This window comes from Topomyia yanbarensis, chromosome 2 (genome assembly GCF_030247195.1).
Source record: "Topomyia yanbarensis strain Yona2022 chromosome 2, ASM3024719v1, whole genome shotgun sequence".
In the NCBI taxonomy this organism is placed as follows: domain Eukaryota; kingdom Metazoa; phylum Arthropoda; class Insecta; order Diptera; family Culicidae; genus Topomyia; species Topomyia yanbarensis.
In genome coordinates, this window is record NC_080671.1 from 177,064,923 (window position 1) to 177,087,622 (window position 22,700).

The 22,700-nt window shown below is 37.4% G+C and overlaps 1 protein-coding gene across 1 annotated transcript; it reads right to left on the bottom strand.

The window, feature by feature from the left end:
- Positions 1 to 5,320: 5,320 nt before the first annotated feature.
- On the bottom strand, positions 5,321 to 21,263 carry LOC131682223 (major facilitator superfamily domain-containing protein 6-like). Its single transcript, XM_058963557.1, has 3 exons — positions 20,538 to 21,263; positions 6,361 to 7,202; positions 5,321 to 6,302 (listed from the first exon to the last, which is right to left on the bottom strand). Exons 1-3 carry the CDS (start codon positions 20,961 to 20,963, stop codon positions 5,921 to 5,923), a joined length of 1,650 nt encoding a protein of 549 aa, XP_058819540.1. The 5' UTR covers positions 20,964 to 21,263; the 3' UTR covers positions 5,321 to 5,920.
- Between the last annotated feature and the right edge of the window lie 1,437 nt (positions 21,264 to 22,700).

Sequence of the window (22,700 nt, forward strand, 5' to 3'; positions counted from 1 at the left end):
AAATTTAAAAACTTTCTGTTATGATGATGGATCTAAAATTTATCTTTTTAACGGTTCGACGTAGAGCTTGACTGTCTTCAATGAAGTTAAAGACCAACACATTTTAGACAAATTTACTGAAGATTCGTAAGTTCACGGATTTCAGAGCCAATCTATGCCTGATAAATGATTTTTATTTATCGAACCATGCGACCCTAATAAAGCTTCAGCCCTAAACCAAGCGAATTTTCGATGACACCAAGCTTGTAAAAGTCAGAAAGTGATGTAGAATCACAACAAACCTTGTTTATGTGCGCTGCGATTTTCCGCGGCCAGCATGTGCTTTCAGGGCAGGACATTGTCTTACGCAATAGGTTATTATTTTGAATTAAGTCGGCGGCGGTGGGGTGAACTAGTGACCGACCGTTCGCGAGAGAATAATAGAAATGTTTTGGATTGTAGGTCTCGCGGTCTACGTGCTGGTTCTGGAAAATAGGTGTGACATCAGGTGTGACGTTAGCTCGGGAACTTGGCGAGTTCCCCGGGGGCATCAAGATCCGTCATAGGTGACCAATGTGGTCAAAACTACTTTGATTGGTCATTAGTGATCTAGACCCGCAAATCCAAGTAATGTTGAACGTATGTGAATATGTATTACATCATTCGGACATCCTGGGGTTACCAGTTTATATGGGAATTTATTGTGTGACCGCACAGTGGCCATCATAGACCGCGTATATTCACAAGCTCTATCTTTCAAACTTTCCCTTTAACGGGAAATTCACATGTAAACTTTGGAGTGTTCCTTGAAAACGGTTTTATTTGCATAACTTTTGTGGTCTTTAAGATTATGAAAATTAAAAGCTATGAAATTGAAAGACGGATAGGTATTCTAGTACGTTATAAACATAGAACGAAAAACTAGGACTAGACAAACTCATATGGATATAATCGAAAGAAAAAATCTTTTGCCTTCTGTTGGTAGATGTTGGGCGTTCCATCCATGTCTACCGCATGTTTCTCGATAAAATATAACTCATCTTCATTTTCTATATGAAAAAGCTACGCGTCCGCGATATCCGACAAAATCGAGTCCGCACAAGAACTTGATTCTCGATACCACGATTCAAGCTCAGACTAAACGCGTACCAGACGTGAACTCTCGCGGATGTCCTCCCAACGCAAGGTGCGACAAAGAGTGCTCAAACGTGTACGCGAAGAAGGCTGCCTCGTATAAGATCATCCGGGCTACTCGCTAGTTATCGACAGTTACGCTACGTTAGACACGCGAATGAAGAGTTTGATGAAAGCCAAGAGCCTTAGCTACTGGTGCCGGTTCGTTGATGGGCGAACAAGAGAAACATCGATGAGCACTCTTTGGGGTACAGCCTGGCGCTTACGACACCGAAACAGTACTAACGAGAGCGTGCAACATTCAAACCGTTGGATATTCGATTTGAGCATGAGCATGATGACCGCACAATTCGCAGTCGCTACTCCGTGATTGACCAGAACAAGCGAAATTGCACAGAGAATCAACAGATGGGGCCTGGGAGTAGCTATCCATCCTCAATGTGTAAATCTCGGGAGTTCTATATTTTAAATTGTCAATAACGGCGCACGCCACGTCCTTACAGTCATCGGGGAAGGAAAGGAATGTTAGTGTGGCAAACGTTGTTATGGAGACCATGTATACCTCTGCATCTCCACGTTTGCCATGGGAAGGAGTTTTTGTTAGTGAGATGGGGTAAAGCGTTACACAAATCTGGATTCACTTTGATAAGCGATACGATCTCTCTGGAGTGTTATCATTTGTTTATTGCTCTAGGCAGCCGGCTGCCGAGAATTTGTGATAGATTTGTCGTTTTGTTGAATTAATTAATACTTACTTTGTAAAAAAATACAACTTCAACTCCGGGCAACCGGTTGCCGGTAGTGTTGCCTATGCTTAAATGAACCAATTTTTGGAGGTAACATGTGAACGATTTTATTATTTCCTGCTTCTTTTTTCCAGCGAAACACGACCGTCCAAGAATAATACAATATAACATAAGGTCTAGACCAAGATTTCGTAACACAACATTTGTAGTTTATCATCATTGATACTACTATAGGTAATCAAACGACAGCTATGTATTGCTTTTTTTCTATTTTAAAATAAACATTTGCAATTCATAATAACCTTATTTACTGAATATCAGTTCTGTTGGACAAATTTGGTTTGGAGTGATTTTGAAATTAAAACTTTTATAAAATTGAAACTAGTTTGAATTTTTTCATCAAGTAAAAAAAAATCGGAGGGGGTCCGGACCCCCAAGACCCTCCCCCTGGATCCGCCACGTATCTTTGAAATAGAAAAAAAGAATCAAATCCAAATGCAACCATTTTTTTGGGGTCGAATGCAAACAAAACAACGCAAAACACCTTTCCCCCTCAAAAATTTTAACTTCTTTCCATATATCACAAAAGACTTACTCCAGAGTCCCAATTTGACGATACTCTATCAAATTTGCAAATGGTCTCCTATCACATTCACGGATAAAACGTTCAAACGACACTACCTTCAGTGAAACCAAAAGCAAGAAAGTCCGTTAAGGTGCCAAAACATCAAAACAATACCTATACATTAAAGCGCCCTAACAAACCGGCTATCTCATTCAAAGACATGAACTGACAACTGACCAGGAAGATACTAATATATGAACAAACAGCGGATGGGAATTGGAACTGGAACCTCGACTCAGCACCGGAGTGAAGCAAAAATTGTTTAATAGTACGTTCACACCACGAGTCAAAACGCGTTTCAACACCATCGTACTAACATGTTTCTTGTTTGAAATTATCAAAACGCGTTTCAGTCTGAACACAGTGCAAGTGTATAGCCAAAAATAATGGGGCACACGCCCCTTCATCATCCATCATCACAAATTTTGACATGTTCGGACAGCTCCCCTCAGTGTCTTCATCTACCTATAAATACTGAAGCTATACACTAATGCCGTTTTCGATGGCAGCGTATTGATGTAGTGGAAAGCACTGGTTTCGCACTTTCCAGCAGAAATGCCAATAGAACATATGGTCGGTGTTAAGTCAGACCGGACTAAGTCGAAAAACATCAAAAAATGAGTTAATGATAGCACTGGATAAAGAATTACTTCATCTACATTCCACTTTTACCAGATTTGAAATATGAAACAATAAACAAGAATTATGGCAAAATTATTTTCCAATTATAATGTAAAGGATGCTGCGATTCAAGCTTTAAACGCGTTTTTCTCGAAATCAATGCACTGTCACTTAGTCCGGTCTGACCTAACACCGACCATATCCAGTTGGCACTTCCGCTAGAAAGCGCAAAAAAGAGGAAAATCAGCGCACTCCACCACACCGGCGCACATCAATTGAAAAGCCCATGAGAATCACAAACATTCACCAATACACTCTCCGTCTCCACCCCCACTTCGCCGCTATTTCCATGTATTAACGGGCTTACACCTCCAATAGCATTCAATGAGGGTACAGACCGAATCTGCTCAATGAACAGCAGAAGAAAAGAGAGACAAACAGAAAAATACCCCATCGATGACTTCGTATATTCACTAGCAAGTTATCCATGGCAGACAAGACAAACTGATAAAAGATGCAACACATACATTGGATTTTTTCAGTAACAGAAGGTGAAAACAGCGAAAACGTCAAAACTACACGGGGAACTTTTTCAGTCATCAACAGCACACCCCTCCATCCGTCCCCCGTGACTTCACGCACTGGACATACTCGGTCATTCCACTCTCCAAACGCTCACCAAAAATATTTGCATGAAAACTAACAAAAGCCACAACATAACAAAAAGGGCCGCGCAATAAAAGTGTCATTACTCCATTCAAACCGTTGGATATTCGATTTCTCCAAAAAGCTCTGTCCGGATTCCGCCCTGGCACAGAAGATCTACCGCTCCGCGTTCTCTTACGATAACGCGAACGAAACACCGTTTTGGATGGTGGAGTTTTCACTTACTCTCTTATCATGTAACAATTTAACTTGTTAATGAGTCTTCCAAACTCTGCCAAGAGACGCTTGTTGAACTTATTTAATAAGTTTCTTGAGGTTAACATTGTCCCTCATGATTGGAAGCAAGTGAAGGTTATCGCCATCCAAAAACCAGGAAAGCTAGCCTCCGATCACAACTCGTATCGACCAATTACTATGCTATCCTGTATCCGAAAGTTGTTCGAGAAAATGATCCTATCCCGCCTCGACAGTTGGGTCGAAGCAATTGGCTTACTGTTGGATGTTCAATTGGGCTTTCGCAAAGGCAAAGGGACGAATGATTGCCTTGCGTTGCTCTCAACAGAAATTGGAATGGCCTATGTTAGTAAAGAGCTGATTTAAGTCGGGATTTCATCGATGTGCTGTCTCGGCTCATATCCAATCACTTCACGTTAGACGTTCACCTCTGACTTATTGCGTTCGCGAATAACGGTATCTGCGTATATGGCGACGGTTATCACGATAACGAACATATTTTCCGGGTATGTGCCGAGTATTTTTCCGCCAGATCGGAGCTATTGGCTCCACTTCGGGCGATGTCTCAGTTCGAAATGTACTGACAAGCCGAGATCTCTCTTACATGTCCCTCGTATACAGCTTCCAGAAAACTATCAGTATACATATTTTACAATCCCTGTCCTTTTTTATTATTCCTAGAACTGCCCTCTTCTGTTTGTTCAGTACACCATCGTTGGTTTGATGCGATTTCAAGGTGACACAAAATATCTGTAGTACAAGTTAACAAGCACGGAACCTACAGCAACATCACACGAGCAACTCGGTGCGTTGCCGATCCACATGTGAGCCTTACTATAAAATCGTCTAGAAGAACCACAGCCGGTTCGAGGAAGACCACGTGGTGTCTCAGTTCATGATGTATACTTGTGAAGGCCGCCCTCATCTATAAGCGATGTCATTGATTTTCCGTTTATCTGAAGCCGAAAGTTAATATTTTTCTCCCTGTCATCATTGTCCACACTCTTTCCTCTTTTTTTGATGAAAGAATTCACACCCTCCTGAATATCTTTATCCGCTAAATTAAATAATATCGTTAAAAATGCTTAACTCTACTATTACTTTTAAAAATAATCGTAATTGATTCCCCTAGTCATAATAAAATTGTATTATCCATTCTTGTATATCGAAATGTATCCAAAGCTTCAAGATAGATGCGAAATTTCTTCTGTTTCAGTATAAAACAATTTTAATGTGTAATCTCATGGTTTTAAATCCTAACCAAGGTATTAATTTCGACAATGTTTCGAAGTTTGAATTATTTTCATAGTTGTGGTTATTTAGTTATTTTCAGTGTGGATTTTATTTATTTTTTCATTATTGGCACGAGAGATATCACCCTCTACTCAATGTAATTGTTAAAAATTTCTTCCTATTTCAATTGTGGTAATACATTAGTGTTTGTGTTTAGATATGAAGACCATGGGATGTGACTTGCATCAAAATATGAAACAGCGTCTAGCGTGAAAAATCAAACGTCACTTCTTCGAAGGCCAATCGAAGATCATTTGAAATTGGGTCAAATGTCTAATATAAAACGTCATAGATATACTGCCCATAAAAGCATAAGAGTCCCATATTGAAAAAAACAGCAAGCCGAGAAAAACCGCTGTTGAACATTTACATTTTCTTTGAACCTTATGGATGGGACAACCATTGTTTGGTATTTTTTCGATATTTTCAAAACAATCCTGGTAATCTTATTTGTGCATTGTGATACAGTGGTAATACATAATACAATCCAACAGATAACTCATTTTACGACAAAAATCCATATGGGACTCTTATGCTTTTATGGGCAGTATATTACTGATTCAAATTATCTCAAAATAACAATTTAGTTTTAGAGCACCAGTTTTGCGATCGTCAGGAAGCTTCAAAAGTGATCGCACTTGACAGTAATTGTCTCACTCTCCTTAATCGTTTTTATCGCATGCTCTTCGGTTTCCACCGCCTGATGTTTGTCGTACTTTTTCAGCCAGATCATATGAAGAAACTTATAAAGCACACCTCCCAACACCGCCGTGTATCCCATGTACCGAAATGCCATTCTAGTTCCGAAGCTCGCTATCATGAATCCTCCCACGAACGATCCAATACCTTTTCCCAGACAGAAATGAATCATTCCCGAGACACCGATCAAGGTCGCCACCAAGTTATTGGGAGCCAAAACGGCGCAGTACGTTGTGGCCACTACCCACATAAAGTAGCAGGAAATTGCCTCATTCAGTTCGATTGGGAAGCACCAAAATGGGTTACTGTTGGAAAATTATTAAATTAATAGTTTAAATTTGATAGAATCATGATGATACTTACTAAATGAAAGAATATCCTAGAATTCGTAGAGCATGTGCGAAGAACGCCACCACCAGAAGGTTCACGTGTCCCACTTTTTTCGTGATCGGTCCAGTCAGGTACATCATCGGTATGCTGGTTACAGTTCCTACCGTATAGGTCAAACCCAGCAGATAGTTGGGTGAACCCATCTCTTTCATGATCACAAATAAGTAGCTCTCGATGAAGCCCCAGAAACTTCCGAGAAAGAATAAGAAAAAGATGAACACCAACACGTGCGGATGTTGCAGGATCTTGAACAGATGCTTCATAATGTTCTCCGATGGTAGCTTTTTGCCAATCGGCAGAAACAGCACGGAGATCAAAGACATTCCCAGCAGGATATCGTAAATGTAGAATGCTGGTTTATAGTTGGTGCTTTGATAACCTTCAGAAAAGTAATCGATTAGTAGACCAGTTGACGGAGTGAAAATGGCCATCCCGATACTGGAGAACAGCTTTTCCCGCCCAAAATCGCCTCCGTGTTGTTCAATCATTGTCAAAGCCATCGGATCGGTGATGGTTACGGTGGCAGTCAGCATTGTAGTGGAAAAGAACCGGATTAAAAGATAGTACCAGAACGTTCGATCGTACTCGTTGGACAGCGGACATTGGATGTTTATTAGTGGAACAGAATCATTTTTCCATGGATCTACAGAACATTGCTCGAGGTTGATCATCCCACAGGATCTGTTGGATTCGTTAGATTGTGTGAAGATGACTTCAAATCTACTTAAGTTTTTTATTTCGGGAAAACATGTTCGTTGAAGCTTTTGCTGAAATACTGCCATTGTGGGGCACTCAGCCTGATTGCAGGGTTGGTTCTGAAAAAAAATGGTAAAACGTGTTCCATAGAAAAAAATCATTTTCTCAAAAATTAAAACAAAGCAATTTTAAGTTAACTAGAAGTGACCACCTAAACTGATCTGGTAGGAGGAAAGATTATTATCATTATCGGTAGGATAATTGCTCCAGCCAATTGACCATTACGCAACGAATCAAGATACCCGGAAGCCCGGCTGCCGAACCCGCCATCATGACTACCAGTTTGTTCAATTGTGCATTTTGATGTGTTTATTTTAAAGATGTAAGCTACCCATGATCGCATACAGATCTTAATTTCGGCTAAGCAGTCTTATATGGATTAAAACGAATTATGTTGATTACTCCGACGTTTCGATGCAGGGGCGCATCATCTTCAGGGGACACTGTATATTCAAGAAAATTTGTTTTACATAAATGAAAAAACCTATCACATAAAAATAAACAACAAAACATTGACTTACAATCTACTCATTCGTTCCTTGTTAAGTGGCTTTTCTAAGCATACTGTCTTTACAAAAAGGAGCGGTGGGTGGTATATGGGCTATAAAGGTTCAGAATGATGATTTTAACGATAATAACATTAATTTGAAATTCGAAACAACTTCTAAAAAATTCGATGCTTACTGTTCGCTTTGGTCTGGCTTGCTATGGCGGTTCTGAACTAAACTTATTGGTATTTGATTATGGGAACTATTGCTATAAAATCTGGTAGTAGATATTTTTGACAGGTTTGTGATGTGAGTGCTAAAGTGAGATAGATCTATTATTGCTCTAATATTCTGTAAGCTGGTGTGGTCCAATACTATGTAGTATCGCGCTGGTGTTGATGATCTGCTTTTGCTCCAATTCGTTGTGTGTGCGTGACAGTGTTCTGACTCGATGAATGAAGTTGTTTGCGACATTCACCTTATATTTCAGCTGGTGAAATGAGTAGTAATTAAGCATTCTTTCTGAAGCTATTGGTTTGGCATACCACTGTGTCGTGAGAGTTGCGTATAACTAGCATATCAAGGAATGGTAATTTACCGTTTTGTTCTTCTTCTAGTGTGAATTGTATGTTTTCATCTTGATTATTAAACTCCTGGAGTGTTGTTTGTACGGAATTGCGGGGCACAGCAAGAAACAGATCATCGACATATTTTCTTAGAAACGGTATGCGGAATGGAAGATTCGATATAGCACAATCAATTACTGCATCAAGAACTATCTCGGCCAATATTGGAGAGAGTGGGCTTCCCATAGCAGTGCCGTAGATTTGGTAGTAGTATTTGTTTTTGTAGCGAAAATATGACGCTTCCATACAGAATTCTATGACTTCAAGGAAGAGGTCCAGGTTGATGTCAGTTTTTACCTCCCTCCAGCGTTCAATTATGTTTTTAATGACCAAGTTTCTTGGCACATTGGTGAACAGCGACACGGCATCCAGTGAAACTATAATGTAGTCTTCAGGTAGTTGTACGTTGTTTACTTCTTCGCAGAACTCAAAGGAGCTATTAGTGCTGTATTCGCTTTTGAAGGATGCTTGGAGAATTGTTGCCATAAATTTAGATAGGTTGTATGTTGGAGCTGTTATGTTTGGTGTGACCGGGCGAAGAGGTAGGTCACTTTTGTGTGCTTTAGGTTGACCACAGATGCGTGGACAGGTTGCGTTGTAGGTTGTCAATTGTCTCGCAGTTCGATTGTCAATGAGCATCAAGTTCTGTAATCTTTTAACTAAATTGTTATTCTTAGTTTGAATGCTATTTGTGGGATCCTTTAAGACACATTTATATGTCTGTTCTGCGTTAACTCACGAACTCATTTTTTCTTCGTAGTCCTTAGTATACATAATGACAGTTTCATTTTGCTTTGTCAGATGACAGAACACTGATTTTTGGGTGTGATTTGATAAATTTGTTAGTGGTATTGAAAGACGATGTGCAGAATCTGACTAGTGGGTCGTGTTTGTCAGAGTGTTTCGAGAATCCGTTGATATAGTTTTGAACGACGTTGATTGCTTGGCATCGAGTTTTGTCTTGAATTTGTCTATTTTGGTGAGTGCGGAGAATACCCTCTAAATTTGCTAGCAGGTGATAGAAAGGAATCTGGTTGATGCTTGTTGGTGGTAGTGCGAATTTGGGTCCCAGACTAAGCAGTGCCATGGCCTCATCTGGAACATTAACGTTGGTGGCGTTGAGAATCGCACGTTCATTCGTTTTTACAGATTTTGGATGTTGGTGCGATTATCGTAGAGTATTCTGAAGCTTTTTGGATGTGGTTTTTGTGCGGATATTCAGATTTTTACGAAAAGCTATTTCTTGGGTTTCGATGAACTTTTGTGCGATCGTCTGGTTTGTGAGTTCAGCTATAGTGTCTCGGTTGTTGTTGATCACAGCAGATATTTGCTTTATTTTAGGGAAAGTTTGCTTGATTTCCAGATTCAGAAGAGCTTTTTTGAACCTGGTTATTATGCGGTTTAGTTAATGTAAGTATGTGGTTATTATGCGGTTTAGTTTATGTAAGTATGCATACTTACATAATCATGATCGCATATTTCTCCCGTTTTCTATGGGATTTCCTATGTTTATTGGAGTGGTTTACGATCATGGGCAGTAAAGGGCTAACCTGCTTCACATGAAAGGTTTTTGTATACAACATATCCAAGATAATACTGACAAAATTCCATTTTCTTCAATATAGCTAGTAAGTTTTTGAGACTCATACCATGGCTAAAATGCGTGTTCATTGCTCTATACAACTTTGTAGAATGTCAAACAACTATAACAGCTATCGTAAACATCAATAGATATTTTGCACATAACCTAATATATCTCGATACCCTGAATACATAGAGCTTTCTTGTCTACAGCAAAGTTGTTTTAAATATTAATGTTGACATCTTTACTGAAGATACCTAGTATCTGATAATGAATTTATTTAGAGTTGTTTCTCTTTTATAACTTCTAGGGGTATTGATTACCCAATATTATTTTTTCAAAATACTATGTTATTATTCATAGAAAATTGTGTACCTCCCAAGTTGATGGTTTCGAAATTTTGTTATCATGTCGGTAGAAATCTGTTTTTGAACATTTATTTCAGTATTCCTGACTAAAAGTGTATAACTAGAGAACGCGACCCTGTATACAAAACTAATAACGCTTTTTATTGGATTTTCGGCTTTTAAGCTTTATTACAATGGGTGATTTTACTGCCCGAGGTTTCGGCCACTGGTTATGGCCTTTTTCAAGGAAAACTGTAATTTATTCACGGTAGTTTATTCACGGTAAATAATATGTTTAAGAACGAAAATAAAATTTGTTACTTACTACGTTAGCGTTCTTCGTTTAAGCGTCGTTTGCCGACGATCGGAGGTTTTTTCTAAATTAGCTTCAAATATGTCGTGACTATGCAATTGCATGAAAGTTAGTGGGTCGAAACCGAAATAATTGAATATTATTTTGCTAACCTTACTGGTGGGTAGAATTGTTCAGTTTTCCCATCAGTCTTTTTTGACCATTGTGCTCGACTCAAAGACACTTTAGAAGATGGTTGGTGCAATGTGAGATGGTAATGAGCCAAAAAATCAGTTTTGGCTGAGTACGTTTGGGAGAAAGCTTTGAGGTGACGGCTTATCTGTGTGTTGTTGTCACTGCTATCTGACGGTGACGGTTTACGGTGTTGGATATGACACATCTCCAATATTAGTAGAGCGATGAGTCAGATCGAAGTTATGTTGTTACTGTATGATGTGTTCAGTAAGTGCTGTTTTTCCCCTGAGTGTGTTGTTAGAGTGTTTGCCCTGTCAAATCCTGTGCTGGATTTTTTGTTGATGTTGGATTTGTGTCCATTGAGGCGTATTCTTAATGGGTTCTTTGTCGCCCCAACATGTCCCTTGAAAAGGGCCATAGCCAGTGGCCGAAACGTCGGGCAGTATAAATCACCCCATTTAATAAATCTGACCGTAAGAGCCGAAATTCCAATAAATGTAAATCCAGTTACCTCCTCAAGTAAAAATCTAATAACGGTATTCATTTGAAATGTACACTAAAATATTTGCCAAATTCTCTTATTTTTATTTTCCTGCTCGATCCTATTAACTGGTTACAGAACCGATCTTAACGTACTACAGAGAAACGGAAAATGCCTTTTTATCGTTTTCCTTCCAGTTTCCAAAGGCAATATGCGGCTGCAAAACTCTCTTGTTATTTTTTTGGTCGAACGGTGTAATTAGACGCTACTCCGGAATATTTATTAGTCAATCGAATATTCGGCCGAATTATTTGAATTCAAATAATTCTTTAAAAGATTGTAAACCGTTTTAACAATATGTTCATTTTTCAAAATGTAGTAACAGGTTTCTCTATTTTTAGATTTTTAAAACAATAAAATGTGTCCAACCGGTCGTTGAGGTGGATTTTCGAAACTCTTGTCAATTTTTAAAATGGCGGAAAACCATAGTTCGAATTGTTATCGAGATTCTTGGTCAAATCGAAGTAAATGAACCAGGTGCAGGTCATTGCCAGCGCTATTAAAAATAAAACAAAGGTTTCGCTATTCAAAATAAACAGGTAGCTTTTAGCATTTTCATAACATTCGAATGATTTTTTTTGTCAAGTATTGGGAGGTTATATGGATAGGTTCCGCGTGTCCGTTTTCTATTATTCGTTGCCTGCATGCCAAACGAGCAATATATTGACTATAGCGTCTGAACGGATAGATGTGGGCATTAAACTGCACACAGTTAAGGCTCAAGTTACCTCAAGGCTTGGTAGTATGCGTAAGAAAAATTGTGTTCAGCTTTGGCACCAGATTATCCATTTAAACCTTTTCAAAACTCTAAAAGAAGAATATCAGTCGATTTATTAGATCATCACGATTCAATTCATGCAAAATACCTGCTGGAAAAACCATCGGCTTAGCTAAATGGTGCTTTTGAAAAAGTGGCTGTGATTTTTTATCACACTACCACACCGAGCTGGGGTACGCAACACAACTGCGCTATGAAAAAACCACAGCCACTTTTTCAAAAGCACCATTTAGCTAAGCCGATGGTTTTTCCAGCAGGTATTATGCATGAATTGAATCGTGATGATCTAATAAATCGACTGATATTCTTCTTTTAGAGTTTTAAAAAGGTTTAAATGGATAATCCGGTGGCAAAGCTGAACACAAATTTTCCTACGCACACTTCCAAGCGTTCAATTCTAACACATGCTTAAAAAAGGTAACTTGAACCTTAAATCGAGTGCAAGTTACGGGTATAACTTGCACTCATTCCCTTGTTGTGTACAAAGGCTGTCGTGTGCTCTTCACCATACTGCTCGAGTCGTGTCTACACAATGATTCGCAATGTACTCAGGTGGTTTGAATTTGGATTTAGTTCAAAAATGTAGGACGTGTGTGCGTGTTCTGCTTGTGAGCTTGAGTTGGGGTCACTTGATTGATTTAAATGGTTGTGTGTGCGTTAGCTTGACGAAACCGGTGGAACTCTCATATCAAAATATTGTCGGTGGTTTGTAGGTATGTGGTGTAAAATGCCTGTAACTTATATTATATTCATACATATGTTTCATATTCAGGATATACGTGATACGTTTTTAATGTGGAACTACGATTTGTTTTCGATGTGAGAGTGTACTTTTCAAAAATAACAAAAATGATGTGTAACGAAAAGTGGCTAGAAACGCTTTTAAATCTGTATTTCACGAGAAATTTTCGACATTTTTGCACAAATTCGACAGAAATATTTCTAAGCACAGATTCTAATAGTGGAAACTAGATTTTTGATAATATGACCTTGAAAATTTGTATAATATAAAACATAGCCAAAATACCATGAATTTCCACACAGAAGGTCACGCTTCGCTAATCTGTGACGACAAATTTGGGCACACGGCACGGAATGAAGCCATTCTCAACTATTTTAGGGGTTATACCACCGCAGATTTAAAAAATTGGACATTTTTTATTGGCCTAAAATGTTCTGTTGGGGTCTGAAAAATTATATATCAAGATATGGAAAGCATCGATAATATATATATATATATATATATATATATATATATATATATATATATATATATATATATATATATATATATATATATATATATATATATATATATATATATATATATATATATATATATATATATATATATATATATATATATATATATATATATATATATATATATATATATATTTGTTTTCAATTCGACCGCTATGCTTCTTATGTGTATCCCGAGCTTACTGAAAACTTTATCGCGTTTTTCTCGAAAACGCCTTTTTATAGCTGACCAGAAATGTAATTCGGACAAAAGATTCCAAGGAATAAAAAAAACTTTAGTTTTTGGTTCTAGGCTATAGGTTAAAGATTACGAGAAATAGATTTCCGGCCGTGGGCTCTTTCCAAAAAAAAATCGCTGGCGGGAAAATGCTGCATAGCCGCTCTCCTTGTGGTGAAAATGCTCAGTAATTTTAATTCGTGTTACACAATTAGTATTATAGATTTTAGCTAACAGGATCTCGATTCATCTATTAATTGGAGAAATTTCCGTAATATGCCTATTTTTTGTCAGCATTGTTCGGACCATCGGACGTCGTGTCAGAAATAAAAACAGCATCAGGCAGCCATATTAACACACTGCACTGCGCATTGTATGTGAACACCGCACCCGTATGTATGTAGGTATTGAAAATTCTGTGCCGGCTCGAAAGTTAAGAAGCGTGCATCAGCCAGCACTGGAAGCAACTGGTCTTGAATGTAGAAAGTATCTAAGCCCAGTGTTTTCAGCTTTGGGGAACACCTTGAAACTTACACACGCATTATAACGACTGGTTTTACTTCTGCTTGCTGTGGGTAAAAGTAAATCACGCCTTTTTGCTTTGTATTTGAGCGCTGGTTAGATCGATTTTTATCAAAACCCTACCCATTTGAAATTAGTGTTCAAAATTGTGTGTGCTATCCAGGTTCATCACATTTAGTCATATGGTATCGGATTTTATCGTTTATCTATTTCATATAGTCTGATCCATGTGTGGATGGATATGTTAGTGCGATGGGTTAGGTTAAATTCTATTGTTTTTTTTTTTAAGTTGGATTAAACTTTCTTTACACACACATTCTCATTCCATCTAGGTATACAGGTTTATAAATCTTAACCGTTACAGAGTTATTGAACTTTTTCTATAAATAACTTGTTTTTCTTTAAATAAATCCATCTCAAAAGGTACACTTTTAGCCTCGTTGGGAAGGTGAGAAAATTTCCCATGGAATGATTTCCTTGCTTGTTTCAGCTAATGAGGTTATGTAGCCTTTAAGAAGTAATTTATATAAAATTTAATATTTTTATTTTATTTTATTTTTCGGTAATTTCTCAAAAATCTTAATTGTTAACGTCATCATTTTAATAATTCAGATTGTTCGCCTGGAAGAGCTGCATAATTTATTCTTTAACATGATACGCTAATCTCTTTTTGTTTCCATGTGTTTGAGTTATTGAATTTGAATACTTTTATTTTATTTTCTCGAATACTAGCTCTAATTGAAGGCACTTATTGTACTTTTTTGTTTTTATTGGAAAGCCAAGAAAAAATTTTCAGTAAAAATGCATTAATATATTTCAATTAAGTGAGTTTAGCATTCTTTTGGAAGTAAATTAGTTTAAAGTTAATGTTATTATTGGAATTTTCTTTAATTTTCTTAAAATAATAAGTAATAAACATCACCACTATTATCATAGAAATGATGCATCTCAGCAAGCTCTACAATACTCTTTTTGACTTCATTCAATTATCTTATTTCGTATCGACGCAAAATTATTGTTATCACATCATTTCATATGTAAAAACAACGATTTCGAACCCACTAAATTTGTAGTGATTTCATGTTGTGTTAACCATTAAATTGTAGCGAAATGAAAAGAGATTGAGATAAAGTATCACATAATAACTCATAGAGAATGTTAAAGGGCATCAAATAAATAATAGTAACAATAAATTTTGTTGAATTATAATAAGAATAATTACAAGTCTCCTCGAAAAACACTAATTTTGTGGTATTTTTCTAGTAAAAAGTCATTTAATATTCCTTACTAAAAGATATTTGTACATAAATTAGTTGAAAATTTTCTAAGCTTTCCATTGAAACCTCGGAAATAACGATATAAAGTATTATGCTATATTTCACCCTAAGGAGGAAAATTTGGTAAAAACCAAAATTTCTCACCAGGGTGAAAATTTGTTGGTAAAACCAGTCTTTGCACTTGAGGACACAAATCCTTTTTTCATACTCAGTTGCGTTTCGGCTTCGCCTCATCAGAAACCGACACTAACTTATTGTCGGAATAGATTAGAGCCGGCGCTAATCTATTATGACAATAAGTTAGTGTCGGTTTCTGATGAGGCGAAGCCGAAACGCAACTGAGTATGATATAAAGTATATTTGTAGTCTAGAGTCTTTTAAGCACTTACAAGTCGACCGAATGATAAGTTTATTAATGAAATTAGAAAGAAACGAGAAGAGATAGGAATATGATGTTAAATTTTTTTCTCACTTTTCCAATGGAACTAAAAGATTTAAAATACAAAGTATACTTTTTGAGTAAGAGAAATATTTTAAGACAAATTTATTTAAAAAGTTCGATAACACTGTAACGGTTGAGATTTGAAGGCATATGTAGAACGATTTATTTCTCCTAATATGATAGTGTATAACTCCGCGAGAGGTTCTTAACCATGAACCAAAGATCCTGTATTTGAAAGCAAATAAAATCAGTGTGTGTGTCATTGGCATTAAATAACTCAATAGATTTTTGGAGAACCCGACCGTGTGCGTTAAGCTTCCGATTACTGTTATACATCCAAATACACTAGCAAGTTAATCGATGTTATAACCAAAATATTCTCTATCTATAAGTTTGGTTTTACGTCAACAGTTCGAACAATTGGGCTGTTCCTTATAGTTTTTTATAACTAAGGCATCTGACAACAAGCATCTGTAGGTATTTCTAAAGCACGGGCAGGCTCAACATGGATTGCGCTGGTTGAATGGCGAGGGTTAGTTGGTGTCGAGATTGAGGTATTTTAGAGCGGTTTCACTTTTGATTTGTTTGCAAAATTGTTTTGGTAGTCAACCAAAAAGCAATGTCATCTGACCAAGAGAAAGTACTGATTGGTTTTGATTATTATCATAAGTTTACATCAATATTCAGCAGCGTGGTATTTTATATGGATGCCATTCTCTTTGTTGATTTATCAGAAATACGCTTTGAGCTGTGTTTTGAAGAGTATTTAGCATAGACACTCAGGCTCGACAACTTGTGCAATATAATTTCAAGATAAGAAACATCGTAAGAACATGTTCAGAAGTGATTCATTTCCAGATTCATAATTTTAACAGTTGTATAAAATAAAGCTGAGCATTTCAAAAATTACTCTTCCCAATAGCAGTTTGAGCGTTTAGTTTAAAATTCATGCTACGTCATGTTTTAAACGTTACTAGACTCAACATTATTTTTCGCCAGATGATCCGGTCTGCTGCTCTATGAATTTAAGACACATTTCCAAACGTGTTTTAAACTAAGCATCAAATAGAATGGCGGTGTATACCAATTTACATTTGAAAACAAAGCTGTTCGAAATTATAATACGAAATGCTATATTGAAGATCTAATTGTAGTCGTTCCAGTTCCACATTGAAACACCTATATAAAATTAAACGCTGCAGAACATGTACAAGGTTCAGCTTGGTCCGGTTTATTTCTAAAATCGTTAAAATTTTAGATTTGCATTTTAATTTATTTGTATAGCCATTAACCGATTAGAAAATACTTAGCCTAAAGATAGTTGATCTAAGGTCATCAATACATTATAGAAAATTTAATTGGAAAAATAAATGTCAATTTCGTGGAAGAATTGAATAAATCTTTCGCCGTGTGTGCGCAACCTCACCACACACAACCCTCCAAATGCAGCGGTTGATAGCTATATTTCAACGTTGGACACTATGATGTCCGCATCAACTAATTTATTAATTCTAATATAAGAAGGAAAATCGTTCCTGCTTTTTTTTTTATTAATTTCGTTTATTTCATAGGCACAAATGCGTTAGCTTGGCGGTGCCAAATACTCTTGTTTTCACATTTTGGATATTTTTAAACTAGGAGGTTACAATATTGAAATATTTTTTTTTATAAAAGAGAAAAAAAAATTACAACTATCTTAAGACTAGAAAATAGATTCTATATATGACCACCCAATGTCCCAGTCCGAGATATGCTGGCAAATCGTGATTTCCCCTATTTGTCCCTTGTTTATACTTTCATAAAAACGATAAATATCCCAATTTAGCCCCTCTCTTTTTTTGGCGCCTACTCTTTAAGACCATTCCGAAAATACCCATATTGATTGGGTTATAGTGAATTTCACTGAACCGGAAGTCGCCATCTTTGATTTCAAAATGGCGTCAAAAATCAATTTCTGGCGCCTACTCTTTAAGACCATTCCGAAAATACCCATATTGATTGGGTATAGTGAATTTCACTAAACCGGAATTCGCCATCGTTGATTTCAAAATGGCGTCAAATATCAATTTCTGGCACCTACTCTTCAAGACCATTCCGAAAAATACCCATATTGATTGGGTTATGGCGAATTTCACTAAACCGGAAGTCGCCATCGTTGATTTCAAAATGGCGTCAAAAATCAATTTCTGGCACCTACTCTTTAAGACCATTCCGAAAATACCCACATTGATTGGGTTATAGCGAATTTCACTGAACCGGAAGTCGCCATCTTTTATTTCAAAATGGCGTCAAAAATCCATTTCTGGCACCTACTCTTCAAGTCCATTCCAAAAATACCCTTATTGATTGGGTTATAGCGAATTTATCAAAACCAGAAGTCGCCATCTTTGATTTCAAAATGACGTCAAAAATCAATTTCTGGCACCTACTCTTCAAGACCATTCCGAAAATACCCTTATTGATTGGGTTATAGCGAATTTCACTGAACCGGAAGTCGCCATCTTTGATTTCAAAATGGTGTCAAAAATCAATTTCTGGCGCCTACTCTTTAAGACCATTCCGAAAATACCCTTATTGATTGGGTTATAGTGAATTTCACTGAACCGGAAGTCGCCATCTTTGATTTCAAAATGGCGTCAAAAATCAATTTCTGGCACCTACTCTTTAAGACCATTCCGAAAATACCCACATTGATTGGGTTATAGCGAATTTCACTGAACCGGAAGTCGCCATGTTTGATTTCAAAATGACGTCAAAAATCAATTTCTGGCACCTACTCTTCAAGACCATTCCGAAAATACCCTTATTGATTGGGTTATAGCGAATTTCACTGAACCGGAAGTCGCCATCTTTGATTTCAAAATGGCGTCAAAAATCAATTTCTGGCACTTACTCTTTAAGACCATTCCGAAAATACCCACATTGATTGGGATATAGCGAATTTCACTGAACCGGAAGTCGCCATCTTTTATTTCAAAATGGCGTCAAAAATCCATTTCTGGCACCTACTCTTCAAGTCCATTCCAAAAATACCCTTATTGATTGGGTTATAGCGAATTTATCAAAACCGGAAGTCGCCATCTTTGATTTCAAAATGACGTCAAAAATCAATTTCTGGCACCTACTCTTCAAGACCATTCCGAAAATACCCTTATTGATTGGGTTATAGCGAATTTCACTGAACCGGAAGTCGCCATCTTTGATTTCAAAATGGTGTCAAAAATCAATTTCTGGCGCCTACTCTTTAAGACCATTCCGAAAATACCCATATTGATTGGGTTATAGTGAATTTCACTGAACCGGAAGTCGCTATCTTTGATTTCAAAATGACGTCAAAAATCAATTTCTGGCACCTACTCTTCAAGACCATTCCGAAAATACCCTTATTGATTGGGTTATAGCGAATTTATCAAAACCGGAAGTCGCCATCTTTGATTTCAAAATGGTGTCAAAAATCAATTTCTGGCGCCTACTCTTTAAGACCATTCCGAAAATACCCATATTGATTGGGTTATAGTGAATTTCACTGAACCGGAAGTCGCCATCTTTGATTTCAAAATGGCGTCAAAAATCAATTTCTGGCGCCTACTCTTTAAGACCATTCCGAAAATACCCATATTGATTGGGTTATAGTGAATTTCACTGAACCGGAAGTCGCTATCTTTGATTTCAAAATGACGTCAAAAATCAATTTCTGGCACCTACTCTTCAAGACCATTCCGAAAATACCCTTATTGATTGGGTTATAGCGAATTTCACTGAACCGGAAGTCGCCATCTTTGATTTCAAAATGGTGTCAAAAATCAATTTCTGGCGCCTACTCTTTAAGACCATTCCGAAAATACCCATATTGATTGGGTTATAGTGAATTTCACTGAACCGGAAGTCGCCATCTTTGATTTCAAAATGGCGTCAAAAATCAATTTCTGGCGCCTACTCTTTAAGACCGTTCCAAAAATACCCATATTGATTGGGTATAGCGAATTTCACTAAACCGGAAGTCGCCATCGTTGATTTCCAAATGGCGTCAAAAATCAATTTCTGGCGCCTACTCTTCAAGTCCATTCCGAAAATACCCATATTGATTGGGTTATGGCGAATTTCACTGAACCGGAAGTCGCCATCTTTGATTTCAAAATGGCGTCAAAAATGAATTTCTGGCGCCTATTCTTTAAGACCATTCCGAAAATACCCATATTGATTGGATTATAGCGAATTTCACTGAACCGAAAGTCGCCGTCTTTGATTTCAAAATGGCGTCAAAAATCAATTTCTGGAACCTACTCTTCAAGACCATTCCGAAAATACCCATATTGTTGGGGGTGCGGGCCATAAGGAATCTTCCAGACCCGTCTCTTCCATCTTTCCGAAAATCTTCTAAGTCTTTTGCATTCAAAAGAACTTAGAATATTTTTTGCAAATACCGTGTTAATTGGGAAATCCGCGTAAAAAAACCGCATTAATTGGAAAATCCGCGTAAAAAAACCTCGTAAAAAAACCGCGCAAAAAAACCGCGTAAAAAAAACCTGGGTGTATAAGGGTTGATACACCATTAGGTTAATTATTATATTTTCGCAGAACGTAGATATATTATCGGAACGGCCACATATTTGCTAATTTGTTCAAAAACCATTTCGACTGTTTGTCTCAATCTCCCCAAGTCACACAAAGAAGTACTAGGTATATTTTTTTAATCTTCCCTGGAATTTTGAACAGGCGTCTGTCTAAGATACCACCCAATTGCAGCCTATTGAAATCACGCTCGCTGTAGGAAAATACAAGCTCTCAAAGGATTAAAGGCAACGTTCATTAGCACATGCATACCATAGATATCGTTCCATTATCTGCGGCTCCGAGCGACAATTGCGGCTGCACCGTCACGAGCCCAAACGGCTGCCGTCTTGGGATCAAATCCAGCGAGTGATGAGCGACGATATTCAGCACCAGGCAAACCAGTAGTACCGGTTTGTACCGGCCGAATCTGTCGACGATGTATCCGCTGATGGGCGGACTGAGACAGGTCGTGAAAAGCAGCGTCAAATAAACGGTCGCTATTTCGCCCACCGTCAGGCCGATGCTCTGCATATGGATCGTCAGGTACGGGATCAGGGAAGAGGTTGCCCCAAAGATAAGAAACATGGTCATTTTTAGCAGCACCAGTGGGGGATTGATGAGGCGAGATTTATTCCCGCTCCGGTTAGTGCCATCCTTCGCGGTTGGTGGCTCATCTGTTTCCGCGTTTGGCACCATTTTTCCGCTGTTCTGATTTGGCTCTGCTTCGGCTTCTGTTCTGCTTCTTGGGTTGACGTATTTCAACAGCAGACTCCATAAAGGTAACAAATGCGAAGTGGAATAGTGTGGCAAAAATTAATTCAGTCCAATTTTCCGCTCGAGCTCGCTACTATGCTCAATCACTTTCTGGAAAGCAGCTGTATTTCACCAACGGCACTGACTTAACTGGCTGGCGAGTCGGGAACGATGACCGAGACCGTGAACACTTCCTTAGTTTGACTGCCTAGAACGACTGACACTGACAGACTGAGTTGGTAACGACTAAACTGAGATTGCTTCACTTACGGCTCGTGAAGATAGATGTGATAATTCAGAACAATAAGTAGCATCCGTCGTTCGGGTAGCAAACGTGATAACTATATGGATTAATTTAAAAAGCCGCTTTCGGATACATTACCTGCGATGGGAAATTATTAGCGCACCATTATCGTGTGTTATTAGTACTTATTATTAGGGCTGTTCTAATTGTGGAATATGATCAGTAAAATGATCAATTTTTTCTTTTAGGCGCATTTTAGTGTGAATTAAAACTGTACTAAATTTTAAGATGAATAATAATGAGATGTGCAGTGTGAATATAATTGGTAATCTGTCTACAAAAAAGAAACAGTTTTGAAAAACCCAGAGTAGTTTCCTAGTCCCACCAAGAGTATCTGGTTCTTTTTTGAGTCAAATTGATTACGTCTAGCCACCAGACCAACGTCCATTGTATGGGTTTTGTCGATAATCTATTAGATTATAGTTAGCTCTAGCCAGTGGAGTAGTCAGGCGGGGTTTTGGGGGTTAACCTCCCCCCCAAACCAAAATAATTTTGATTGAAAAAAAAAAAATTAATAAAAAATTATTTTATTTCAACAAGTATTTAATATTTGAATAATTATTTTGGAAGTATATTAGCTTATCATTACATTGAGAACTTTATGTTTCAAACACCATGGGGACTTTGTGGTAAATTGTGGGAATGGGATCTTGTAACTGAACTCTTAGTGTGGATGTTATAGTTGACAAAGCATGTCAATATCAAATAAAATACCTATATGAAAACATCTATATAGAAACTGAGAAAAAATGGCGTTTTCCGTTGGCCTTTAGTAGGTCAGGATAAGTTTTTACGAGCGTTTGATTTTCTTTTGTACTTTTGTATTTATTTGAATATCCACTAAGTAGGATTGGAAATGAAGAAAACTAAAAAAAAAAATATCTAGTTAGTGCTATTTATGATGCACATTTGAGCACTGAATTAAATGGCGTAATACAATTTCGAATACAAGGACTTGTTCTTAAGCTATGAACTTCAATAGCGAATAAAAGTAAAATAAATGCTCGAAAACAGTTTTACGGTCAATATCACATAGCTTCGAAACCTTCAGCTTTGGCGGTTTAGTATTTTCGAAGAATTTTGCAACGTAAAACATCTTCTGTTTATTTGTTTATTTATAATTAATATCAACAAACACCGTGGGGTCCTAATGATAATTTCTTAATCTATTTAAAAAGTCAAATTGTAATCTGCTACGTGGAATGTAAAGATCAAACTCGGATGACACTCTGTTGAAGGTCCGCTGCAAACCAATAATGGCACCGTTAACTCCATAGTTAGTCCGGCGAAGAGGTAATCAGAAGAATAAATGATTGCGAAGGGCGCGAGGGCGAACGTTCATATTTATCGCACTGAGTAGTTCGGGGCAGTCAATT

Bases quoted from the DNA above. Each gene is read 5' to 3' on its own strand.
- LOC131682223 (XM_058963557.1), bottom strand. From the start codon at position 20,963: ATGGTGCCAAACGCGGAAACAGATGAGCCACCAACCGCGAAGGATGGC. The intron at 7,203-20,537 runs GTATGCATGTGC...ATTTTTTTTCAG, and splicing joins ATAATGGAACGATATCTATG to AACCAACCCTGCAATCAGGC. The intron at 6,303-6,360 runs GTAAGTATCATC...ATTTTCCAACAG, and splicing joins CTAGGATATTCTTTCATTTA to TAACCCATTTTGGTGCTTCC.